Source organism: Apis laboriosa, unplaced genomic scaffold (assembly GCF_014066325.1).
Source record: "Apis laboriosa isolate Shangri-la unplaced genomic scaffold, ASM1406632v1 scaffold4_cov146, whole genome shotgun sequence".
Classification (NCBI taxonomy): domain Eukaryota; kingdom Metazoa; phylum Arthropoda; class Insecta; order Hymenoptera; family Apidae; genus Apis; species Apis laboriosa.
This window is the reverse complement of record NW_025223501.1, coordinates 2,082,233-2,104,295: the sequence shown is the minus strand read 5'-3', so window position 1 is coordinate 2,104,295 and position 22,063 is coordinate 2,082,233. Positions and strand designations below refer to the sequence as shown.

Here is a 22,063-nt window from a genome sequence, read left to right as displayed (position 1 = left end):
TACAAAAATATGTACAAGTTTCACAGTATCGTCAATCAGGTAGTGAACGTAAGCTATACACATATTTATCTCACGTATACATTACCTGATCAACACAAGTAACTTACACTAGTATACATGTTTATTACAAAATATCGGCTAAAGTATAAAGGAATACCAAATGCCAAAAATATCGCTCGTTTAGTTTTCCAAGTTTCAAGTATCTTTTTTTTTCAGGTTTCAAGTATTTTTGCTTTTTGTTAATATATTTATATTGATTTATTTTTATAGAAGCTGTAGCCGAATAAACATAAGTTAAATAAGAGGTGGTTGGAGAGTCTAACATATGATGTTTTTATACCTTATATTATTATTGATAAGATTTATAGAATGTATCAGAAATTTTGTAATTTTTAATAATTCATTCCTTTGTATTTTCTTTTCTTTAATATCTTATTCCCTAGTCACAGATCTCTCTAAACTTTGATACCATATTTAAACATTTTTTTTCTTCCAATAAAACATGTCAGAACGATATAACGTGGCTTTGTCGCGTGCTAAAATTCCACTGATCATTTCTTTTCAAATATAAAATTTTACTGATTGAAAACTCTTTATTAGCATTTAAAACTGAAAAAATATAATATTATAAAAATGTAACAAATAAATCTTTAAAGAATAATGTTCATTAAACATAACTTTTCGTTTATCCAGAATATTGTTATCGAAATCTTAAATTTTATATGTAATTTATCTTTTTTTAACATTAGAAAATATTTTTTTTTTGTCTGTATGAATAATACTTTAATATTTTGTAATTTCGTGCAATTTTTTTTACAAGTCAAAAATGTCAAAATAGTTTTTTTTTTCACTTTTAATATTTGATTCGATAATTGTTTATATGATTTTTTTTATATTTTTATTATTGCACATGATGGAAATAGAGTGGAAATTAAGAAATATTTATGGCCTTTAGATTCAGTATAATTTAAATTTTCCAGCTAAAAAATTTCTCTTTGATCGAGAGAAATAATTCGTTGTGTGTATGTATTCTTTTTGAATAGAATATTAAATGTGAGTTTAAAATCTGCGAAGTATACAAGAGCCGAATAATCATAACTCATATTACAACGAGGAACTCCGAATAAGAAATATCGTAATTAATTAACGTATTTAATATTTATATATGTACACACGACAAATACGCAACGATTTCGATATGAAATCTTTGTACAACACTGTACACTGGGCGAATTGTCCTTAATCAAACATTTACACTTAAGTAGAAAAAAAAGAAAAATAAGAGAAATCATCGATCACCGGGTTAAAAAGGAAGAAAAGAAAATAACTAAATTTACAATGCAAATAAATAAATTTTTAAAAAAAATTTGACATCCTTCTTAGTACGGAACAATTAGAAGAATCTACAAATTCCGAGAACGAAAAAAAAATGCAAACAACTTACGCATTCGTTAATTCGTTTTCTCACTTTTTTCTTTACAAAAAATAGCCTACAATTTTCCTGCCATACTAATTTCTTTTTTCTTATTGCAGTTTATTTTCTCTCTCTCTCTCTCTCCCTCCCTCTCTCTCCCTCTCTTTCTCTCTTTTAATACATTCTTTCTCTATATCGCCTCTTAAAGAGCTTTGTACTTCAGAATGAATGTTTAGTTTCAGGATTTCCAAGGATCGTCAAATAAAAAATATTTGTCGCGGAGACGCCTCTCAATATCAACTAAAATCATGTTGTACTATCGATCGTGTTTAGGAAAAAACAATGAAGGGAAATTTGAAAATTTGAGCGCAAAAAAACAATTCTTAAAAGAAAAGATGTGTCAGACTCTTAGCAGGAGGTACAGAGCGATGAAATCGATACCTGGGAAATTCAGTCTAGATTTATATTTTCTCTTTTCAACTGTACAATTTTAGCCTAAATAGGCTTATTTTCTTCCCATAAAATCGATGTTCATCATCACGATGGAATCGAAAAGCGGTAATTCCAATTTTCGATAATGAATCTGTCACTGTGCAGTGATATTGTTCCATTTGAATTCTATGAAATCTTTCTTTTATGAAGTTATTTTTTTTTTGTTTTCTTTAAGATTCCGATCATGCCGATACTCTTTTCTTTTTTGTTCTTTTTTTTTTAAAAGAAAAAAAAAAAAAAAAGAAAAAGAAAAAAAGAAATCAAATAAAAAACATAAAAAAATAAAAATAAAAATTGCAACTCACAGCACAGTGTTTTAACTTTTTCTGTATCTCTCCCTCTATCCTTAACTAAGGTTAAATGTACATTTTAATATCGTTATATTATGCATATATGCAAATGATATTTACAGAAAAATCGTATTACAATGTAAGTATGCACGTTTGTGTATCTGTTTCTGTGTATTTGTGTATACATATATAATATATATAACTGTAGAGTTTCCGAAACAATGTATATCACCATTATCATTTCGGATTAATTCCAACTTTGTTATAGTTTCGTCAAAATTGGACTAATGCTATATATAAATGTTTTTTAGGGCACCATTTCACCGATATTAAAAGTGTACAATGTTCAATACACTTTTGGCCATAATACTTAGATGCCAATAATTTTCTTAAACACGGTCATTATACATAATACACAAGAACACTACATTTTGTTTTCTTTCATTTTTCTCTGTTCCTTTTTCCAGTTCAAAATACTTAATTGTCATTTTAGGCCACGCGAATTCCATCGAGTGCGTCTCCGAAACCATCAGAAGCATTAATATTTCTTATGTTTCTTCCTTCGCAGTCAACGGTGTACGCATAATGTTTTTTATATAAGCGAGAACAGTGTAGCACCTGGTATCACGAATCTCTTCTCACATGCCAATCGTGTGCATGAATTATCATTTTGTCATATATAATCTAAATACCCTTTTGCTATAACACGAACGACATAAGAAAGAAAAGATCGTGAATTTATTTTCTGTTCCACACTCAAAATATCTTGTTTCACTCCCTTTCATTTTAAACTACAAAGGATAACTTAACATTTTAATCTAATGGAATTAAGCAACCAGCCATGAACCTGGTGTTTATTCTGGTGTTATGAATTAATGATTTAATTCATAATCCGGCCAAGTATAATAAAAATTTCCCAACTAATAACTTTTCGATAGCACTACCTTTTATGTGGGTTAAGATCTTGGTGCCGGATGATTGTAAAATTGCTTTTGCGATTGGCCAGTTGCAGGATATATTTGATTTCCAGATGGCGGAGTCACAGATGTATACTTGGAGATCGATACTGCAGTGGTAGATGGTGGAATAAATTGAGGAGGATATGGATTCGAGCCCGGCGGTGCTTGTGACGCTTGAGGTATTAAGAATTGTTGTGTCTGCTTGTTTGCAGAAGTCTGAGGCGTAGCATTTGCATAGACGGGTTGTGAAGTGTTCTGTGGGACTGTGAAGTTTGGATATTGAACGGAACAAGGTTTAGCTTGGAATTGAGGATAATGAATAGGTGCGGATCCTGGAGGAGGAATATAAGGTTGAGGAGGCAATTGTGGTAAAGGATAACCTGGTGGAGTATTTGATACATTGGGATGAGGTGGAGACGCTTTTCGCGCTTTTAATATTGCCTCTGCTGTTAGACCTGTAATAATTTATAATCGTAAGAGCATAATATTAAGAATATAAAAATCTAATGTATAGAATATTTACCGTGTTTGCGAGCTCTTTCTTCTTCGTCGTCGCTAAGAAATAATCCAAATTCTCGTTTTAGTCTTTCTGTAAGATTTTCTCTTTGACGCTCAACTAAAGTTGGTGCTGCAGACCAACCAATTGTTCCCTCCTCACCACCTATAAAAACATTAATGAAATAATATATTATTTTTAACATAAATAGTCTAAATCTTTTACTATTATCTATTATTATATATTATATTTATATTAACCTTTTTTTTCTTCTCCTTCCGCATTATTGAAAAGCGGTAATGTGGTTAAGGTTGGTATATCGAGAGATAATGAAATTTTTGAACCTTCTTCATCAGAACTAAGTGATGAAGTTCCGCTGCTCGCACTGTCTGATCTACCTCTAGCTCCGCTTTTATCTGTTGTAGAATCGCTCGATGGTTCAGGTTCTGGAGGTGTTCCAGATGATTGTTGTTTCCGTTTACGATATTCTGATATGGATAACTAAAACGACAAATTACTTTTGAATAAACAAGAAACACATAGTTGAATAACTTCGAAAATAAGATTTTATTCTATAGTTATTCTAACCTTTCGTTTAACAGGAGGAATTGTTTCAGGTTTAAATGTAGGAGCTGGCATACTATTTGGAACGACCGTTCTCGGATCCTTTAATCGTTTGATTTCTTTAGGTGGAACTTCCTCTTCTTTTATTGGAATTTCTTCATTGTGAACATTATGAACATTTTGAGAAATAGGTTTTAATACAGATTCTTCTATTTCTATATTTTGTTCCGAATTCTCAGATTTTGATTCGATATACATAGTATTATTTTCTTCAGTATTATTCATTTCTTCTTTAGCATCATTAGGTGTCAGATCATCCAATTTAGCTTCCAGCAATTCTCTTAAAGCCGTTGAAAGCATAGATTTTTCTTCACCATTTTTTGATTCATCTTCTGTCTCCATATTAATGGTAGATTCGATTATAGCTGCTTCAAAATTCAATTGACTTTTTGAAGCATTTGTAGTTTCTGTTTTTTTACGAATACGTTCACTTAATGGTGGAATGGAATGAAAAATCTTTGGTGGTTCTACAATAGATTCTGTATCCATATTAGAGGATGCAGACTCGAAAATGGATTCTTCTGATGACGTAACAAATGCGGACGGCTGTTCTATTTTCTGAGATTCCTGAATCTGTTCAATTTCTTTAATACTATTCTCCATTGAAGGATCAGGATCAGGATCAGGATCAGGATCGGGATCCGGATCAGGATCAGGATCAGGATCGGGATCAGGATCAGGATCGGGATCAGCATCAGCATCAGCATCAGCATCAGCATCAGCATCAGGATCAGGATCAGGATTAGGACCAGGATTAGGATCAGAATCAGGATCAGGATCAGGATCAGGATCAGGATCAGGTTCAGGATCAGGATCAGGTTCAGGTTCAGGTTCAGGTTCAGGATCAGGATCAGGATCAGGATCAGGATCAGATTTGCTTTCAAATTCTTTAAACAATTTTTCTTCATGATTTAAATTAAATGATTTGAATGATGGTTCATATTTTACATCATCCATTTCTTTATCCTCAGATTCTGAATCTTCCTTAGAGCTTTCCATTAAACCCTCGATGCCATCCATACTTTTATCTTTTTCGGAACTAGTATCTACTTTTTCTTTATAATCATTTCCATCATCGCCAGTAATTTTTTTCATCTGAGCTTCAACATCAAATTCATCAATTGACATATTATCATCGGATTTTATTTCACATTTTGTATCCTCAGATCTTTTATCATCATCACATTTATCATCTTCAATTTTAACTATCTCATTTATACCACCTCCATATTCAAGTCTCATTTCAGCTACTCGTTGCTTTAGAATTGCATCTGATTCCATAACAGCAATTGGTGAGCTGAAATCTTCCATTTCTGTATCACCTTCATTCTGATCGATTATCTCAACTGTACCTTTTTCTATGTTTGAATTTTCTTCCTTTTTAATAATGTATTCTTCTTTACTCTTATCCTTTTGATTGTTGACAAATTCATTTTTAATAGATCGTAATTCATCTTTAATAAAAGGTTTTGATTCCAAATGCATATAAGTGTCACAATCCATTTCTATATTCTTTTCTTTTTTTATTCCAATGTTTTCTTCCTTGACCAATGAAGTGTTCATCTGTACTATATGTTTTTCAGATTTCATAGTTTTAACTTGAAAATCCTGTGGAATATCTATCGAAAGTTTTTGCCGTACAGTCTCATCCGAATTTACATGAGAAACAACTTCCTGTTTTATAGATTCTGTTGTCATATGACGTTCATCATTCTGTTCAATTAATGACGATTGTAAATGCTCGATAAAATCATCCTGGAAAAAAATTCAATTAAAAGATAATAAATTTTAATTTATTTATAAACAATATTTCAATATATAAATTAATAATAACTTACTTCATTAGGACACAAAGATCTATTATTCGGAGTAGATTCAGGAACTAACATAGTAGGTGTAGTTGGTGGAGTATAATTATCTGATGACAAACTTTCTCTGGCTATTCTTCTTTTCTTTGGTGGAGCTACCATTTCATTAGTCGGCGGACTATCTGGTCGACTATTCGGTGAATCACATTCTTCGGATATAGCTTGACGTAACCATCTTTTTTTGGCAGATCCTGTGGAAACAGGGCATACCGTATTGCCACTAATCGCTTGTTTGCGTTGTGGTGGTGAATCGCAAATTCCAGAGACAGAATTTGCTGCTTGCACAAGAGTTGCTAAACTCTTAGCCGCATAACTCTGTGTTAAAAATTCTGCTGATGTGTCTGTTGGTAAAGAAAAATCTGATCTACAAAGAGAATTTATCGAATTCGAAGTGGAAGCTGGTGGTAATGCTGGTAATGGTGACATTTGAGATATATTGCTTTGTGGTGGATCAGGAGACTCTTTTAACCATTCATTCATTAGAACTTTTTTGGTTTTTGGAAATTTAAAGCCAGGAGCTAAAGGACCAACTGCTGCTGCGACTAGCAAACAAGCCGAAGATAAAGGAGTAGATGGAGTTGAACTTTGAGAACTGCTGCTTGCACCACTATCGCAAGTTGGACTCTTAACTGGTGTTGGTTGCTGTAGAGGTGGTGAACTAGGTCCAGGTGCATTAGAATTTGCTAAAGCTAAGAGCAGACCAGCAGCTGTTGGAATTCCTTGATGAGCAGGTGTCGTCACACTTTCATTCGTGTTCTTGGCAGGCGTATTTAAATAAGAAGAATAAGAAGTATCTCGATTTTGCGAATGATTTTGACTCAATAAAGGTGGTGATTGCATCGAATTACTTTCTTCTCCAGACGATTCGTCGGAATCTGCAGAATTCAATCTTGTTCTTCGGCTAGTACCTTGTGACTGAGAAGTACTAGTAGTTCTTGCTCTACCTTTTTTTCTTTTCCGTCTCAAAGGTCTTTCAGAATTTTGTTGTTTCTGTTTAGATTGCATCGTCAAACTATGACTATCTTCATTATCGCTATGCGTACCACCAGATTCCTTTCGTTGTGCATTTCGTGCTTGAACTTCTTGTTTCCTTTGTTCCGCTTTTTCCAATCTTTCAAAAGCTTTCATAATAGCTTCCATTTTTCTTTCTTCTCTGGTCATTTTCTTTTTGTCTTTCTTAGTTTCCGAAGGTATAGATTGATTTAAATTTGGAGAAGTCTGTGGCTGTTGAACTACTGTCAATTCTTCCTTAGATAGTTGACGCATTGTATTTGACGCTATAGTGGTTGTAACTGTTCTTCTCAGTGGTGTAGATACTGATGATACTGTCGTTGGTGGTGGTGCAGGTTGTGCAATAATAGTACTATTAGACATCACAGTCGAAGAATCGCTATCCTCGCAAATTGTATTTCGTCTACCCCTTCGTCTTCGTTCTCGACCATCAGCATTTTCAGCCAATGCTCCATTACTTCCTCTTCTGTTTAATTGATTTAGAGATATTATTTGACATTCTCTTGGATTATTACATGCACAGACAATAGGCATCATAGAGCTATTTGGATTAGGTGACAACAGGAGATCGTGTTGTTCATGTCTGATTGTAATTTCAGCATTTTTCTCAATTGCGGTTGTGGTCACAATATATAAATGTAATGTTCCCTTTTCTATACAGTGTTTCACTTCCGCATTAGGTTTACAACTACGTCGCACAAATCTAGCATCGTTTCCATACGTTCTGGTATCTACACAAACTTCAGTACCATCTCGTGGTAATCGATAAAAGAATACAAAAGGTCCAGGTCTCTGGGTATGTTGTCTTCCTTGAGGATAGGATGGTCGATGTTGTGTACTTAACATATATTTTCCACGTAATTCAACGACAGGTGTATTTGGTGGAAGATACATTGTTGCCACCAAAAACTATATAAAAATTATTTATTTTAAATAAAAAATAATTAAAATAAATTTTCCATTATAAAATATGTTCATACTTACCCTAACATTATTACTGTGAACATTGAGCCTATATTTTCCAGTGGCAATAACATTCATATTATTTTGTCTTAAATCGCTATGTGTGCCATTCACTTTAATAGATGATATCCTAGCTCTTAATTCTGGACTATAATGATTCGTTACAGCTTCTTCGTAACGTTCGATCCATTGTCTTAATGGTGCGACGTTGGAACTCCATGTATCTTGAGTTTCTTCTTCTTTATCTTCTAAACTCATTCTTCGTTTTGCTTTACGTTTTCCTGGACCACGTTTTGTAGTTTCTTTCTTACGAACAGTACTAGATTGTCTCGGATGTGAATCTCTTCTTTGTCTTTTTGCGACATTATTATTATTGTTGTTATTATTATTATTCAGTCGCCTTACTTGCGGTGGTTCGGATTTTCGTCGAGGAATTTGCTGTTGTATAGTTCGTTTTTTTGGAATTGTGTTTACACCAACATCAGTATCTGCTGAACTGGTAGATGATGTATCGGATGATGTATCCGAATTTAACAATTCTTCTCGTTTACGCATTTGCAAAGCACGTGCTCTTTGTCTATCTACACGCCGTGGTCGACAAATTTCACAAAGATACTCATCAGGAATGTTAGAACGATCTATACCCATGCAATCAACATGTTGCCATACTCTGTAATCATATATTTGTTAGTATAATATTATAAAAAATTTTGTTATATATTTTGACAATTTTAATTAGACTTACAAACATCGATCACAGCAAATCATGTATCCATCATCATGTTCAAAATCACTAGAAGTAAATATTGAATTTTATTAAGTATTTTTTATCGATTAATTTTTAAATAGGAATATTTACCATATACATCTAGTAACACTGTCTTCATCGTCTCCTTCTCCTTCAGGAGCCGTTTCTGTTTCTTCACCTTCCAATTCAGCATCTCTACCTGTTTCACTACTAATAACACTGGCTGCATCATCATCCACATTAGTGCCAGTAACAACTATAATGAAGAATAACATTTTATTAAAAATATATTTTTTCTTGCATCATTATTGAACTGGATTGTTACAGATTACAAAAATATACCTTTTCCATAAATATAAGAATGCTGAGAAGTTGCAGTCGAATTTCCGCCACCATTGATGGGTTGCTTTGGATGAGACGGTGGTGACGGAGGCGATGGTGTTCGTGGAGGTGGTGCGCCATAATTGTGATCCTGTAGGACGTACTGAAGACACTATAATCAAGAATTAAGTGTTCTAGGAACAACTATACATGACTACAAAATGCAACAGTGCACACTGTAAAAATGATTCTGAAGATTCATTATTAAATTTTGCATTATGTTTACTATAATATATGTTACCTCGTAAGGAGGGGGTATTCTTATAATTGGAGTTGTAGGACGTTGTTGACGTTCATCTTCTTTCGATTCACGCAATTCAGATTCAGTTCTAGAAATTGATATTTATTAACAAATTTATTTTCCATAAATATAAATATATATAAATTTATTAAGAACAATTTCTTTTTTAATCATTAATTGATTAACAAGTCTATCTATTAAAAATACTAACTTGTTTTCTATATCCTTGCGAGTATCCATACTAGTTACTGGTAATAATGTCTTCACTTGTCCAGATTGCTGCCTAATTTGTTGAGGAAACTGCGATGATGTGATAAGCTGTTTTTGTTGTATCGCTTGCTGTTGAATTTTAATTGGTTGATTTTTATGCATCAACATATTCGTAGCAACAGTCTGTTGAGGAAGCAATGTTTTGATGCTTGCCTTTTGTGCGACTGCAGTTGTTGATCCTTGATTTTTTACAGAAGCTACGTTTGTATTTAAAGAGGTCTTAATACCGGTTACTTTCTGTGTATGATTCCTTTGGGCTGGTTTTTGTGGCGGTATTGTTTTGATGCATCCAGGTTGTTTTTGAGCATTCTGAGGTCCTATAACATTCTGTTGTTGCTGGATTATTTTTACTGGCTGCACGTTCGTATTTCTGTGCAATGATTGTTGCACGACATTCTGTGAATTTGAATTTTTAACCGTATTCGTAATTTTTTGAGATACATTTTTTAAATTGCTTTGTAAATTTTGTGTTTGGTTCTTTGGTACGCCTACTCTCATTACCATCTGTTGCTGCTGTAATTTAGAATTTACAACTTGGGTTCGTTGGTTATTGGGAATTGTCGCAATCGTCGCAACCTTTTGATGGACGTTTGTAATATTGTGACTTCTTTGTGTTTGTAAATTCGTATTCGTTTGCTGTTGTTGTGGCTGTTTTTGCACCATTTGTTGCTGCGATTGTTGTTGTGAACTTTGTTGTAACAACTGTTGTTGTAATTGGGACGAGTTTTGGATATGTACTTGCTGTGATTGTAAATTTTGCGGCTGTGAGATTACTGGTTGCTTGTTCACAGTTAATAAATTGGCATTTTGCGATGTTTTGGTAATATTCGGAACGCTATTACTTTTGCAAACATTGGTGATTGATTGCACTCTATTAGAATTGACTGTGGCTACAGTCTGAGATTTTTGCAAGGCTGCTGTAGATTGTGATCTTTGATGTTGTGATGGCTGAACTTGTTGCACATGTTTTTGGACCTGTGGCAATTGCTGTTGACATTGTACTTGTCCTACTACTTGTACTTTCTGTATGCCAGCTACAGAATTGTTAGATTTTTGAACATTATTCCCTGCTGTAGTGTTTGATTGTTGTCTTGGCACAGTTACCGTTTTCTGTGATTGAACTTGTATTTTTTGTAATCCCTGCTGTTGATTACTCGTTATTTGTTGTAATTGTGCTTTATGATTCGGATGGCTATTTAACATCTGTGATGACATCTTTTGGTTATTATAGATCTGCGCTACTTTCTGTGTGCTCGCGGTATTTGTTTGTGCTTTCTGGAGAGTCGGATTGCCTTGTTGAGCTCTCTGTATATTGGCATTGTTCGTGACTTGATTAACAGCGAACTGGGTAGTTTGGGATGTAACTGTTGACACTTGAGTCTTTTGTACAGTTTGTATCCTCGGTACGGAATTTCTTTGAACGGTTACCCCTTGACTGACATTAGTCACAGCTTTCACTTTCTGCAAGTTAACTGTCTGAGCCTGTCCAACGATATTTTGCGCCTTCACATGTATCCTTTGAATATTGGGCAATGAAGTAGCGGTAGTGATGGCTCTAACTGCATTATTGCTTACAACTAATTGCGAAGATACTGGTTGAACCTTCAAGGGCATGCTAGTTTGCAAACTAGATATCGTAGTCTGTTGTTGTTGTTGTTGTTGTTGTTGTTTACTCTCACAGGTGACTGTTTGATTTCTAGTTTGCTGTTTGCTCTGTGTAGACACCGCGTGTTGCAAAGGATATACATGTGCCATTCCGCTGCCTGGCGATGGCAAAGACTGAGTATTTACCGGGATATGGGTAATGTTGGAAGATGCGTTTAGTGTTAAAGGTGCGGATTGAGTCTGATGGATAGACGACGGTACTTTCTGTGAGATCACGCGAGTCGACAATACCTGCGTGGTATTTGTTTGAGAACCAGTAATTCTCTGCACTTCCCTAACAGCTTTCGCCATCGGGTAAGTAACGCTAACTGATTTTACAGTTGAGAAGGAAATAACATGACCGGCTGAAATTTCGGCGCTGCTTTCTAAACATTGAAGAATCTGAGATTTGCCGGTATCATCGTTTCCAGTAACGGCTATGTTTGAACTTTCCTGATTCATCGACGAAGATGGCAAAGTATCAGAGTTCTTTTCGAGGGATGTTTCTACCGTGCCCAATTGCAGGACAAAGCTCATGGTGGTTTCAGCGTTCTGTGGAAAGCTGTCAACGCATTTCGACGTAGCGACATCATTCTCGTTAGTATCGGTATGCTCGGCTGGGGATACCGGGGGAGGTGGGTCAGACCCTGGGGACAATTGCTCCCCACCCCCACCTGTTCCACCCCCCGATAACTTGATCACCGACGGGGTCGACGTTTTGGAGGCCTTTCGATCACGCCAATTGGAAACTCGAGCAAATTAAGATCGAATGGCTATCCTCGCCCGGCAGCTTGACGGGATACCACGCTCTTCGATTCCGCTATTTGAGGATTCTGAACCATAGGCTGTAACATACGAGCAAGAATCTTATCATTAGTTTCATTTAAATTTTTGAAAATTTGATAAAGATAAATTTATAATAAAAAAAAAAGAAATAAAGAAATTGTGAAAATTTTACAATAATGTTCGAAGAAAAATGTTTTTGAAAATTGATCGATTAGCTATGTACTTTAACCGAAACATCTCGCAATTTATTATTTAATTATTCGATATCCATGATGTAGTAATACAATACTATACTCAAAACTATTGATTCAGAAAAACGTTTCTTTCCAGTACTTCGATAAAATAATTGATTATCTAATATAAATCATCAAATTTTTGCAAATCCATATAAATATCAAGTAAACATCTGTTAATCGGTTCATAATTATTTCAGTGTCATATACTGAGATGCTTACCTCAATAATGAAAAGGAAAAGAAAAGAAAATTAAAAAAATATGCATTTAATATTTAAAATATTTAATTATGTTAAAATGGAGATGATAGAAACAATACTTCTTGTTTACATTGATAATGTTCCTTGGTAATTCAGAATCACGCAATAAAATTAAATCATTTAATTTAAAGAGATTAAACTATGGATAGATTGTAAATGTTTAACGTGTTTAATTATTATAATTCTTGTCATCTATAATTAAAATTGTTCAATGTAAATTATTGAAAAAAATTTTGTAAATAAAAATTGTGATAAAAAAATAATTCAAAAAAATTTGAAAGAGATTAATTTATTATAGTTTGCTGAAGTGTTCGCCATTGCTGAAATATCACTGCCATCTAACAGCATCAAATTGAAACAAAGCAAAACGTAAACTATAGGAATTTATGTATTTTTTACATCTTATAACGAACTCCGATGATTCATTTTGTATTATAATTTTATCGTATATAAAATTCTAAATCGTATATTATTATGTTATTTAGAAAAATAGAAATATAATCCACGATCATTACTTTCAATTTCGAAAATGATAAAAAAATACTTCGGAAAAAACCGTAACAAATCGTACGTTACGATAAGCATTCGCCAGCATGTCAAGTCCGCACGTGCGGCTGGATTCGCGCCAAGTGTGCCTGCGTATTTTACTACCTCGTCTATACGTCGTGCGCTCCTAATAAATTAGTATTATCAATTTCCTCGACTAAACTCAAACTGCTTGATGTAAACAACCGACTGAATATAAAAATATAAAACACTGGCCAGTCACAATGATGGAAGTTATCGCAAGCTTAATTCACTTCGTGTAACTATCGATAAGAGAGAAAATATAATGTAACTAGCAAAACAAATCCAAATAATATAGAAATACTTTCAAACATAAGAGGTGAACATAGTCTATGTAAAGTAAGAATAATTATGTGAATTCTTTTATTTCTACTGCAAATTTTAAAATCTTATTTTATCTTATCTTATAAATCTATAAAAATGCATTCTATATAAAAACGAATGTTATAGTTAATATTGATTAAGAGTTAAAATAATAAATAAATAATTCAATATGATTTGTAATGTAAAAAGAATAGATTATATCATAGCTAAAAATAATTATTTATTGCAAAATACAAATCAGTTTAAGTTATAAAAGATAATCTATGAATTAAGATTAACATCATTCTATATAATTACAAATATTTTCTTATTAATTATTATTTAACTTATAAACCAAATGTCATTAATAACATCAGTCGTTAAAATAAGGCAAATTTAAAGATATCGCGAAATGAAAAATTCCACGGCGAAACTGGAGTCAGAATCACGTGACGAATACGTGAATAGAAGACAAGTTTGTCGATGCATACACTACCTTTTCCACTGCACTCATTGTCAGTGGCACGTGCTGCTACTATTAAAAACTATCAACGATTGTATGGTCGTTTCTCAAGTTTTTATTCCAGACAAACATTTTCAAAAGAAGCATTTAATTGGATGAAGTTTTATAGAAATATAAAAAATCCTCACTAATTAGGATCGTAAGAAAAAAGTATTGAATTTTATATATATTATATATTGAGATATCTGTCATCCTAGTATCTATGATTGAAGAAACTTCGTTAATAAGTAGTAGTATGTATTTTTAGTAAAATTTGCCACTATCTCGCTTAGATGTTTAAATTTATTTGTATGAAATTGAATTGAATTTCCGATCAACAATTTGGCGGGCATTGTGACCGATTCAAGAAAAGTGTATGTTACACAACTGCATTGCTATCACGTGACTGGTTGCAGTGTAATGACGTTATCGGTACTGTCAAAACGCCAATGGTAGAGATTCAGCTTCCATCGTGCGACCACGCAAGCGTCTGTTAACCGAGGTTATGCACCGTTCCGTATTGCGTTAGATTTAATTTTAATCAAACCATATGAAAATCCACTACCAATGTAAATTTTTATTATAATTCTTGCCCTTTTTCTAAAAAATGCAGTTTTTTAAGATTTGTTTATACGGAATATTTGAGTATGTCTGGATGTAATATTATTTCAGATGGCATGAAATGAGGAAAACTGCCAGAAGTAACTGTATACTTTGTAACAGAAACAAAACTATATTCCTGCGGCTAAATATAAACTTCGTTTTAGCTGTTACACATGCCATTCCGAGCTGGCTAATAAATGTTCCGTGATGCATTTTCGCAAAATGTAATTTTCATGTTCATGTAATGAAACGATCTTATAAAATATTTAATTATAAAATAATATCTTAGCAAAGAACATAATATCTTAATAAAAATAGATTCTCAACTATAATCCTTGACAATTTCCTAAAAATACTAAAAAATATCAATAAGTATCTTTCCAACACTAACCAAACTTGTTACTAGACAAATGATTATCGTGGACAATAATTTATCCAAAGTATAACTTATTATTAGGAAAAAAATCTATATTTGGTACTATATTTCTAAGAATAACTTTATCTTTAAGAATAAAGGATTAGTCGGCATAGGAAATTGTCGGCTATATTTATAATAACATTAAAATCTGACTAGTTTCGTTGTAATCATTCCAATAGTCGCGAAGTTAACAAGGTTCGCACGCGACTCGCCGCGGAGTAAAACGCGCTCGAGCGTGGAGCGTTGCACGGGTTAGTTTGTCACGTTGGCAGCAATGGGATTTGTGGCGACCTACTTGGCGTACCTCGACCCTTGCATTGATTCGATACGAACCAAAATTATTCCTGAACGATTATCGCTTGATGCTCTCCTATTCCATCTTCTTGCCTCTTTTCCACTTTGATCATTCCTATGATAGATATTTGCATTCTAATTTTGTTTCGTGCAAATGAATTTCATTATTCTTCGAATAAGTACTACCAATCAAATATCATTAATGAAAAACTATTTTTTACTATGTAATTATCATAGAATAAATTTATAAATTATAGAATTTATGTATTAACGCATAAAAGTGGAAAAAAATTCATTTAAAAGATTATTAGGTCGCATACAATACTATCAATCGAGCATTGTTACTTGACATAGGTCGACGTCTCCAACAAGTTGTTTGACGCTTCCGCTGACCCCTTCTCACCACAGGGCTATTCGACGTTGCAGGAAAACGGTGTTGCTCTTACTAGCTACCCGTGCGCAGCTGAAACGCGCATTCTACTGCCATGTAACAAGCTCGATTGTAAGCAATCGTGCGAATGGAACTGGCAATGATACCCAGATTCTCTTTTTTCAATTTAATTCAATTCAAAGAACAATTCTCATATTATAATTAACTAATTTGAAAAATTCAATCTATAAAAAAAAAAACTATATAGATATCATTATGTTCTGATTAAATTATAGATCGACCATCGATATATTTTCTGTTTTTTTTAAAAAATAGCATTGATTAATTTTATTTATTTTTTCTTCGTTTATTCAAATCATATTTAAAACATATGTAAAATTAAAGAAAATCAGCAAGATTATAACGATTGATGATGCTTTTCTATTATCAATGATACTATCTTTATCTATGATTATTTCTATGTTAAATAAACGTTCGAATTGTCTTTCTCTCTCTATTACCCCTTTCTCTTTTTTTCCAGCCAACATCGTTTTTCTCGAAGCCTATCTTTTGCTCTGCTTTCTTTTTCTTCATGACAAGAGAGAGTACGAGCATATAACATACAGTAAGTTGTATACAAAAGCCTGATTACTGGATACTCGGTGAAATATGCCAGTTCCCCGCCAATAACCGGTATCATGTTGTCCTTTCTTTACATTTGCGCTGTCTTTGCCATACTTATGGCAGAACGATGCAGAAGAAGGATCACTATATCAAATAGAACGAGAGGAATAGTAGAAAATGGCGAACTGCTAGTGAAATAAATCGAAATACAAAACAATAATATGTCTGGGCTATCACTGTATAAAAGATTTTCCTCTGTGATCGAATATTTCCATGATTATTTGTTTCTGAAAATTTTTTTTTCTTTTATATTAAATATATTAGACTTTGCATGATAATTCTACAAAATTAAAAAGATCCAAAAGACAGAAAAGCAACGAAGGATTTAAACGGTACTCGTGAAGATGGTTGTTGCGCGGAGAACAAGCACTCCATTCCACGAGAGTTTCGTGCCACTCCGCTCGATCATGCATGTAAATGAATGGGAGCGTCACGAAGCCTGCGAATGTGCTCGTGCGCGCCGCAGTTTTGCAATCCCTTTTCGTACTTTCGCGACGGTCGATATGCAACACCACGAGAATCACAGTTGTTCAGTAAACTTCTAAAAGATAACTTATATTATTTACATGAAACATATTTATTTTTTTAAAACTTTATAAAATGCAAAATATACTTTCAATTTAATTTGTAAATGAATAAGTTATAACAAATATACAACAAAAATATATCATGAGTATAAGATTGTTAGAAGTCTGTTTAATTTCGTTTTACTTGTCAACAACTACAATAATAGAGAGCTTCGCGATGTGATTCTATGGATTAATCACTTAGGAATGCAATCATATGATGAAGAAAGATTGAAATATTTATAATAAACTGATTAGAAAACATCCCATTAATTAATAATCAATTTTTACTTGAGACTTTATTGTTTGAAATTACGATAAATTATGATTTGATTAATATTGCTAATAAGAAATAATAAAAATTTAACAGATAAAAAAAATATAAATATAATATATATATATAAAATAAATAAATATAATATAAATCTATGAAAAAAGAAAAAAGGAAAAAGAATGAAAATAGACATTCTCATTAGATATAATTTAAACAATTCTATGCATTGCATGGGAGTATGAGGGAACGAGAGATGAAGATCCAGCATTGTGCACCTCCGCTATTATAACCAAGGTTACCAAAGCGTGCATCACACACACACACGCACCCGCCACAGCACATATGCATGCACATGCGCGCATATGTATGCACATGCGCGCATACATACTTTAAATCTGAAACTCTTTCAAACTGGACTAGATTTTGTTTGTATTTAGTTGCATTGTTAATCAGAATACATAAGTTATATTTACACATATATTTTTTATAACTATATCTTCACTTCTACAATCATATAATTTTTTTCTTATGCAAATATAATTATCTCTACATAAAAACTATTAACATTTATGATTTGATAAATTATTATTTGATTATATATGATATTATAATCTTTTATTAATAATTAATATTTCTGTCTAATGTTCGAGATAAAATTTGCGGTATGCGGAATAATCTTATCATAGTGATTTATCAAACGGAAGTTCACGTAATTGTAATATGCAATGAACTTTCTTCCCGAATATAAAAGAAAAAAGTAATGATTGATTTGATTAAAAAAAATGAATATATGATTCATTTTTGTAGAATATATTTTATAGCTGATCTAGCGGCACACATATATTTCTTTGTCAGCAAAGAGTTAGCCACGATACACGCTCTTTCGTTTATTCTGGATATTGTAACCCATAGTAACCGCAAGCACCATTAATATACTCTGATGTCATCCCGAAGAAATGCATCGGTTCTTTGCGGCGTAAATCTTGCGAAATCGTCTCTGGTCTCTCTGCCACGTTTGATTTTCTATCGAAATTAACCAGGAAAGCACGATAACATAATTTATCAAAATATTTATTTTAAATGAATTTAAAAATATGTTCTGATCATTATCAAAATCATATATCATTCAAAATATCAAAATATTATAAATAAAAAAATTATTACACACAATATTAAGTAACTTAATTTCGTTCTATAGTATCTTTTACAAAACATTTTAATTTTATATACAGCTTTATGCTCAATATGGAAATAAATAACTTTGAGATGAATTACGATTAGCAATATCTCGTAAATATTTACTCACTTTATTCTTCATTAAAAATAAATGAAAATAAAAAATAAACAAAATATTTCATAATCATAATTAATAACATATTATATATAATTTAAATATACTATCATAATTTAGATTTATAGAGTTTATTTATATATAGAGACCATATAAATAATTTATTAAATTAGCAAATATTTATTGATAATTGATATAATCTTAATTATCGTTTTATGACACGAATTCATCTATATATCAAATATATAGTACATCATGAACAAATTGAAGCATAATCATATATGCACATTGGATCTTTTTCGATAACATTAATAAGATCGATTAATGATAATAATCAAGGAAGAGAAATAATCAATAAATTCTAATGAATCCGAATACTTTTACTATTATGCTAATAAAAAAAAAATGAAAAATAGTTGAATTATTATATATTACGTGACTCAAATTTGTATAGAAAGCAACCCGATTTTATTATTATTATCAAAAATTAAATTATGAAGCATCGAAAAATAATATGAATATATATTCATAATATATAGAGTTATTTAATTTTTTAGAAGATATGAGAATAAGGGATAAAATTTATGATTAGAATCATAAATTTTAATTTGAGTATTAGAAATTAGATATTGTAAAATATAATAGATTTTTTGAACAATTTTCTTCAGGTTATCTTGTATGAATCGAGTATCGCGCGTGCTCCTCACTGCGCGCGAACTTCCCTTGCGGTCGATACGATTTCACCTCGTAGCCAGCAAATGCTACCACCAAAGGCATACTCTACCAAATTAAATTTTGAGTACGAATATTTAAAGCTTGTTTTTTTTCATTTGCATATTTTTTTGTTTACATTCAATTTTAGCTTTAATTTATTTAAATAACTGTACTTCCACGTTTTAATATATATATCACATATATGAATTTTAAATTATAAAAAAATTTGTCTTAAAGATTTATCTTGGAATTATATTAAAATACATGTTAGAAAAAGAAAAAAGAAAGAATATAATTTTAATTATAATTAATAATAATAAATTAATCAACAATTTTATAACACAAAGGAAAAAACTAAAGAAAATTATTATAATCGATTAATAGTAATAATTCGTGGCGACGCCTTTGGTTATCGACAACCACCCACGAACACCATATGCACATATACTCCACTACAAGTATTGTAAATGACTTTACAAGCAATTTAATGTACAAATAGTTTGATTTATTAAACAAAAATCATTTTTTTTTTTAAATAAGATATTTAAAGAAAAGATTTATAAATGTTAAATATTTTTGCACAGTATTTTATATTATATATTATTATATATTATATATTATGCAATTAAACTGTATAATTTGATGTAACAAAATCTAAAATATCTAAGATTATTGAAAGATTTTATATTTGTTTCTTTTTAAAATTGTTAAAAATCAAGAAAAAAAAAAAATAGAAAATCATTGAAAATTGATAAATTTTATATTCTTGTGATCAAAAGTATCATATAATAACATGTACGAAAAAGAATTTAATTTAACAGAAAAAAAAGATATGCGGAATTTCATAAAAGAAACGATAAGAGAAAAGTAAGATTAGGATCATGAAGGAATCAAGAAAAAAAAGATAATGAGAAAAGTTGATGAAAGTAAATGCAGAGACAAGACGAATGATAAATAATTATACTACATATACACGCACGTCTATATATGTTAAAGAAAGGAATGGAAAGGGAAGAAAGAAAAAGAGAGTACTAACAATATGGCCACCTTACAGAGAAACTAGCGCCGCCTAGCAGATTTTTCTATTCCCGCCGTGAAATAGTTGCAATATATAAATTTTATTTGTTTAAAAATTAAATAAATTTATAAAAACTTGTATATCTAAACATTACAAAAATTTTAAAAATTTATTATTTCATAATTTGTGAGAATTTGTGATTAAGTATTATATATTTAATAATTAATAATTTAGTTTTGACCATAATATTTTATAGTACAGTTCAATGATTATTTAATTAAAAAAAGTTTAAAACATATATAATATTATTAATTGATCTTTGAATGAAATATATTATTGTTACTAAAAATAAATATTATATGTATTTATATACAAATTAATTTTATATTTCATATTATTAAAATAAATATGTTATAAAACAATTATTTTCAAGAATCTTATCATTTATTTACTTATTTTTCTTATTTTTTCTATAGTAACTGCACAGATATAATTGCAAAATAAAATCATCGATTTATTAATCAATAAATGTGTAGAATAAAATAAACAAGAATTCAAATTCATTTTTTATATACTATGAAAACTTTTTTGATGAATAATAGATATAATAATAAAATTTATGATTAACATTATGTATCTAAATAAAATCGAATATAATTTGCTTAACAAATAATGTAAAAAAAAAATTCAATAATTCAATTTACAACTAACACAAGAAATTAAAAAATAATCATTCAAAAAAATTCTAAAAACGTATGAAAAAAGAAAATAAAAAAAATATGGAATAAATGTTTAAATATTCCACGAAAGTTAATCACATAATTTTAAAGTAGTATGTGTATGATGTGGTTGACCTGTACTCACTCACCATTTTACTAATCATTGTTGCCACCATTCAGAAACAAAAATTGCAGCTAACAAATACGTTTTAAACTTTGTATTATTATAAAAAAACAATAAAAAAAATGCAATCGAAATCAATTTAAAATGCCGAAATCGAAATTTCGCGACATTAAAATTTTTTTTTTGTTAAATGCGATATAATAATATGTCATGAAATATAATAACTATCAATAAAATTATAAAAAAATTTTTAACAATAATACTGTTTTACATTTTCAAAAACAATTTGTAAAAAAATACAAAATACATAATAATTTGAATGTCAAAAACGACTCATAATATGAACAGAATGTAACATTACACCTATCTATCGTATTACAATTCTATTAAATTTTTAATATCTGTCATTCCAATTAAAACTTTCTGATTATTTAAAGTAGTAGAAATTGATAAAAATGTATTGCTTACCTTAATATGACAGGAATACAGAAGCTCACTTTAAACTTGGATGTAAACACAAGCATTTTTTAGTGGAATTGACACCAGGGCAGCTTAAATAATATACGAAAAAACACTCTTTACATCGCGGAAAACGTTATTTCACTATTCGAGATTTTATTACGTTATTAAATACCACAATAAATATGAGAATTCACGATCTCTTCGGAAAACATCCATCGAAAACTAAAGATGGCAGCCATTCTTCTGTACAAAACAAAGGTTCACATCCACGGACTCGCAAGCAATGAAGCCTCGAACCCAGATAACTTCCGGCGCTGCCATCAACCCGCCATTTTCAATTATTCGAAAATACATAAACTTGTTTTCGATAAATGCATAATATGATTCAATTTAAAACTTTAATTATGTTACTTGATCTCTATAAATTTATCGTTTTAACATTTATTTACAAAAATTAAAAATATATCTTTTTT

The 22,063-nt window shown here is 31.0% G+C and overlaps 1 protein-coding gene across 1 annotated transcript; it reads right to left on the bottom strand.

Annotated features, from left to right (window-relative positions):
• Positions 1–873: 873 nt before the first annotated feature.
• LOC122716950 lies at positions 874–21,817 on the bottom strand. Its single transcript, XM_043940518.1, has 13 exons — positions 21,597–21,817; positions 9,699–12,246; positions 9,488–9,575; positions 9,208–9,358; positions 8,977–9,121; positions 8,863–8,910; positions 8,139–8,787; positions 6,114–8,063; positions 5,073–6,030; positions 4,240–4,838; positions 3,912–4,152; positions 3,679–3,816; positions 874–3,610 (listed from the first exon to the last, which is right to left on the bottom strand). The coding sequence occupies exons 2-13, from the start codon at positions 11,936–11,938 to the stop codon at positions 3,153–3,155; spliced, it is 7,665 nt and encodes a 2,554-aa protein (XP_043796453.1). The 5' UTR covers positions 11,939–12,246; positions 21,597–21,817; the 3' UTR covers positions 874–3,152.
• Between the last annotated feature and the right edge of the window lie 246 nt (positions 21,818–22,063).

Excerpts from the sequence above, each read along its gene's own strand:
- LOC122716950 (XM_043940518.1), bottom strand. The coding sequence starts at position 11,938 with ATGAGCTTTGTCCTGCAATTGGGCACGGTAGAAACATCCCTCGAAAAG. Across the intron at positions 6,031-6,113 it reads GATCTTTGTGTCCTAATGAA|GATGATTTTATCGAGCATTT; the intron begins GTAAGTTATTAT and ends ATTTTTTTCCAG. Across the intron at positions 3,817-3,911 it reads GGAAGGAGAAGAAAAAAAAG|GTGGTGAGGAGGGAACAATT; the intron begins GTTAATATAAAT and ends ATGTTTTTATAG.